Here is a 5,915-nt window from a genome sequence, read left to right on the forward strand (position 1 = left end):
TGTATATATATGTATATGTATGTATATATATGTATATGTATGTATATGTATATGTATGTATATGTATGTATATGTATGTATATGTATATGTATGTATATGTATGTATATGTATGTATATATATGTATATGTATATGTATACTGGCTAGGACTTCTTTGTAATAGATATTCTGAATCTCAAAGGGAATATTCCTGGTAAATAATGGTTAAATAAATATAATAGATACCCTGAACCAGTATTAGTGTACTGTCACTGCCGTGTGCTGTGCTGCTCTCAGTCGAGCTGTGCTCCTTTCTCTGGTGACTCAAATATTATCAGTTTTTGGCTTTGAGGGTTTTAAGTCGTCAAACATCATAAAAAGAATTTGAATCCTCTGAAATCCTTCTCTTGTGAATTTGTGTGCGAAGCTTAACACTAACACTCATCCCTCTAATACATTTGATATCACAAAATGACACCCTTTATGAATACCATACCGTTCAGAAATCTTAATAGAAGTAAAAATGGAATCCCATTTATCAGTTTGACTGCTGACCTTTCAAGCTTAACTCCCATTGTTTGTGTTTGCTGTCCTTCCTGTGCAGAGTTCTCCTACTCCAACATGTGTGTGCACAAGGCGCTGCAGAAGCTGAAGGAGAACGTGGACCTGGAGCACCAGTGCGGCTACATCACCATGCTCAATGCCAACAACAGGCACCGCCGCAGGGCCAGCGACAGTGCTGAGTGCAGAGGTGGGATTATTTTTTTTTGACCGTGTGCACATGCAGATGTTTGCGTGTGAGAGACGAGACGTATCGCTGAATTAGTAACAATGTCCTTGCCTCTGATGGCAATTGGCACTGATGTTGCAAATTAGATAAAGACTGCTCACGGTCCAGTTAGATTATTCTGTTCGTCTGCTTAATTGTGTTCCGTATTGTGACGGCCTTTGCTAATGGATGTGGATCGAACAGTGTTAGCCTTTACCTAACTGATTGAATGTTGCTGACGTAATTCATCACAGTTTAGCATAGATATTTATGTACATAACAGTAATGTCCAGTTTTTGTTTTAATTAACAGACTTCTGATATTTATTCTGCAAAAGGAGTGATTTCCAAAGTTTTGCATTTATTGAAGCTTCTTCGCTGAAAGGCATTGAAGCTGTAATCTCGATGTGAATCAACCTTTCTGTGCCTGAATGCTTCTGAAAATGTGTTGCTTTCCTTCAAGGGGACACCCATCTAGGTGGAGGCCTGGACAACAACGGCAGCACCGAGTCCTTTGAGCTCGTGACGGAAGAAAACAACGGGGAAATCAAATTAAAGACAGAAAGTAGGTCTACTTTTGTGGTTAATGTAACGAATACTTCACCCACAAAATGACCGTTTGTTACTCACCTCGTGTTTTCTTGAAGAAAACTTAGTTTTTCTCACTTGCCTCCACGGGGAATGGAGAATTAATAAAACGCAGAAAAGTCTTGAAGTATATGGGGGCCGCATTTAACAACGTAAATCTATATTAAAACATCCGTTCATAAACTCCTAAAACTCAAAAAGGCTTTCTTCAATCACCGTGAAGGCATGCAAGAAAAATGTCTTCAACAATTCCAGCTAACACAGGTTGAGCAATTTATATACAAATGGTTATGTTGTGGGTGAAGTATTTCTTTAATATATATATTTTTTTATATGTTTTCTATACTTAATCCGATTTTTGAGAGATGGAAAAGAGCAGAATGGGAGACCAGCATATCCTTGTTAATGGTGTATGTCACCCCCACCCCTCCTCTGCCTGGCCAACCCCTTCCTTTCAGCCCTTTCATCCGAAGATGAGTGGGTCCCTCTTGAACTGTGCTTCGGCATGCCCCTCTTCAGCTCCGAGCTAAACCGCAAAGTGTGTCGAAAAATCGCCTCACACAAACTCTGCAGCAACGAAAGGTACGAAAAAAACAACCAGCATCCGCCAGGATTTCACTTTTGATTAAAACATTGACAAAAGTGTAAAGATGAGTGTTGTCGGAAGTGCTAGACTTTATCTTTGTTGTTGTTTCAGCCTTCAAGAGCTACTTCACTCGAGCCGAAAGCTTTCGCTGAAGGTGTTGAGCTTCGTGCAGTCATTCCAGGTAAAAGCACTCTGCTGCCCTTTCAGGTTGACATTTAATAAACTTGCAGAAAAGAAAAGAAATAACACTGTCCAGTGAAGAGTAGTCAATAATTTAATTTGACAAATTCAGTCCATTAAAATGAATCAATTAAAGACTGATTAATAATTTATGAATGTGTCTAATTGAACTGTTTTTTTGATCTGGTTTCAAAACAACAATGTCCAGATTACGATGTTCAGAGTGAGAAGAAAAGGTTTTTTACAATGTGGGGAAACCCATACATTTGTTATCTTAAGACAATGAAATATTTCACACGCTTCACATGAGAAAACAATATAATTACATCTTTCATTGAAATAACAGGCTAAAAGAATAAAAATGGGCATTCGCTAAAGTGTCATTTTTTATGTTGAGATAATGAGATAATTAAGTAATTTTGATATAATTCAACTTTTTGATATGGCTTAAAACAATTACCACCATGACTGCTCCTGGCAGCTGCTTCATGAAACCTTTTGTTTTGAATCAGAATAATAATACAGTAAGCTATTCCTGCACCAATGACTTCATCCTTATTTTGATGCTGTACATTTGCAAAAACCACAAATATATTTTACCTTGAGATGACACAGCCAGTGTGAAAATAGACTTCTAATTGAAGGTAAATATTGAAACTAGTGTTTTGTGGAAAAGTGTTTTATTTTATTTTATTGAAAGATGAAAGACGGACCATTAACATACCAAATATAAAATGTATCTATTGTGCAGAAATTCAAAGGGGAAACAAAAGAAAGACATGGGAGAAAAACAAAGAAACAAAACAGAAATTCAAGACAATTATCATAGTTACATGTTAGTGCAGTAACATGGGGTTATGTGAGAGTTGAGATAGAAATGATGTATTCTGTTGATTTGCAAATGTTTTAGTTGTTGTTTCAGTCTGTGAGGATGTGTGTAAGGATGAGGGAAGAGAAAAAGACAAAACAATATAAAGTAGGAAGGAAAATAAAAAAATGCCCAATTTAATAGAAAGGAGATAAGCATGGTGAATATGTAGTTTTTAGTTGTTTTCCTTTGTGTAACTGAGCTTTTTACCCGTTCTGCATATTTCATACATACATTTTGGTTGCTGGAGTCATACAACCGTGATGCAATAATTATAGTTTGTCCCGGAGACGTTTATCCCACAAATCATCCACTCTGCCTGGTGTTCTGATATCTGTGGCATTTTGCCCCGCGTTTGGCAGGACGGCATGCAGCCCTCTGACCTGGACAGCGGCGTGTCGAACCCTCTCAGTCAGCCCCCAGCGGAGTCTGGTGTCCCCCTACCCGCCCTCAACCTCTTCTTCAAGGACGGGCAGCTGAAGGAGTGGAGCGGACGGGCCCCTCCTCCTCTGGATATCACAGCTCTGCAGAAGGACCAACCCACATAAGCCACCCCCCCCTCAAAACTTCCAGTCTTGGTCACAAGTCAAAAAAAACGTCACCTCATCGAAAAGGACCACCCTCTCACTGAGGAAATTGTTATTCGAGGTCCAACCCTGCATCTTGTCTATCAGTATCCAGTCATGGGAACATGAGCCGCAGCACTTCATTCACCTACTGTATGAGGAATCATCCTTCTGACTGTGTCGCCAACACTAGTTCAAACCCCCGTCGCTGTTCCCCTCCGTGATTCCTCATATTCGTAGCAAGGCAGTGTTATCTGTTGGGAGTGGTGCTATTATCACAGTATACAACAGTGATGCCGGTAAACAGCATATAACCTGGAAGATCCCCCCCCCCCCCCCCCCCCCCCGCCCTACCCTTCAATCAATGGATGTTCTGTGAGAGCGGAGTGTGAAGTGGTTAATAGTTGTATAGATGTTCTCAAACCCATGACCCACAAAATAAACAATGGAGTGTTGAACAGACACTTTCAGGAATCATTCGACAATATGCATATTTCAGGACCAAGTTTTTGGACTTATCCGACGGAGTCCAGACACAGACCCCGCTGCCTCCCTGTGTTGTCTCACGTTAAGTGATCTCATGCATGATACTGTTGCACTACTCCCTGCCATAAAATAATACTTTCCTCTTTACTTGTAATTAATATTGGGGGGCATTTATTATTTGCACTGTGCAGGATTTGTCTAAACCTGTGGATGAAGTAATGTCATGTAGTTTTCTTCTTTTTAAACCTTGGATCTCTTGCAGTGTGCACCTGGTTTTAGAGTTTACCACAAGAAAGTGTTTCCTCTTGGAAATTGACTGGGCATCAGAGAAACGGCAGTTTTTTTTTATTCTTTGTTATCATTTCTCAGTACAACAAAACACCAAAGACCATTTTCTTTTCCTATAAAATCATTTTTTTATCTTCTGTTTTTTTGAATTTATTATTCTGCTGCCTTATCACTGTCAGCCAATCAAAAACAACCATGTTTTGATTATGTTTAGGTTTTTTTCCTCTTTTTTTTTTTTTTAGATTTACAAATGATTTATTTGCATTTGAATGATTGCCTATAAATGATAAAATCAACCACATTGGGCCAACCATCGGCACTCTGAAGTATTTCGACAAGATTAACCAAGTGTACGTAATTGCGTAGAATGGGAACAGTCAGGTCTGTGTGTTTGACCCAGGCCTGGTGACATTGTTTCCTGCCAGTATTTCTCCCTGGATCAACTCCAGGTTTGTGTGCAGGGCGCTCTTGGCCAGCCCACAACATTCTCCAAGGGATTCTGTTTACACCATGTTTAGAAAAATAGGGTTTGTAGTCTAGAGGGAAGAAGGCAGTCATAGACTCCTGGGATGCAAATGCAAATGCTTTGCCCAGCATATCAGAGATGTGATGGCCCAAAAATTGTCTGAAGTCTGTCATGAATTTTTAGTGTGGCTCCGATAATCTAGAGTACTTTTTATTGCATTTACAATGTCAACCTTTTTTTTTTTTTTTTTTTTTGAAGGAATCCGTCTCCTGCAGTTTTTGACCCATTTGTGGTTGTTGTTTCTAATATCGTGATGCTGACATAGAAAAGAAGACACAAGGTCCCGTTGAAGCATGATGACTGTGTAGAAACCGTTGTGTGTATGTTGTGTATGCGCGTGTATTGTACACCTCACTCTTGGTGTGTTTTCACACAATCTTACCTTTCACAATAACAGCCCCCGTCTACCTGCCTGTCCGTTATCTAGTTGCAGTTGCTCGGCCATCTCACTTATGCCCCGTCCTCCCCCAGGTATACATCTACTACGGTGTTTAAAATTAAAAAAAATGCTAGTTTTATATGTTGGCCTATATTTTAGGAAATCTTTGTTGTAGCTTGTTTAATGGGACTGTGAATACCAATGACTGAGTTAATGATGATGCTCTTGTAATTAAATGGATAAAAAAAAAAAAGAATGACATTCCTTCAACATGCCCTTCCTCCATCCCTGCTCCATCTCCCCTCTGCTCCAGATACATGTTATTATTACAAATAAATATGTAAAAAGTATATGAACATATAAATAAATATGTAAGAAGAATGAACTCTCTTTTTCCTCCCTGAAAATGTCTTGGTGTCGTTTTTCCTGATGTATACTTTGAATTTTTTTCCCACTGATTTCAACCCCTACTGGCTCCCAAATGTAGCCAGTCACATTACACGACGTTAAGTCGAACTCGGTAAATGTTTTCCTAGCCAGGTGGAACAGATGGCGTGCAAGATGCAGCGGCCCGGATGCTCTGTCCATCTGCCTCAAGTACACACTTGTTCACCCATCCTTGTAGATTTAAATGAACACTTAGCTGAAAAACAATGTCTCTTACATGGATGGGGAACCTTTTGAAAAGCTATGAACCCCC

At 39.5% G+C, this 5,915-nt stretch overlaps 1 protein-coding gene across 1 annotated transcript; it reads left to right on the plus strand.

Moving 5' to 3' along the window:
- Nucleotides 1-236: 236 nt before the first annotated feature.
- Nucleotides 237-5,578, plus strand: LOC116387254 (protein FAM91A1-like). The gene is made up of 5 exons (XM_031854186.1): nucleotides 237-731; nucleotides 1,212-1,313; nucleotides 1,795-1,918; nucleotides 2,034-2,103; nucleotides 3,333-5,578. The coding sequence occupies exons 1-5, from the start codon at nucleotides 452-454 to the stop codon at nucleotides 3,516-3,518; spliced, it is 762 nt and encodes a 253-aa protein (XP_031710046.1). The 5' UTR covers nucleotides 237-451; the 3' UTR covers nucleotides 3,519-5,578.
- Nucleotides 5,579-5,915: the final 337 nt, after the last annotated feature.

This window comes from Anarrhichthys ocellatus, unplaced genomic scaffold (assembly GCF_004355925.1).
Source record: "Anarrhichthys ocellatus isolate YVR2014 unplaced genomic scaffold, GSC_Weel_1.0 scaffold14, whole genome shotgun sequence".
In the NCBI taxonomy this organism is placed as follows: Eukaryota; Metazoa; Chordata; class Actinopteri; order Perciformes; family Anarhichadidae; genus Anarrhichthys; species Anarrhichthys ocellatus.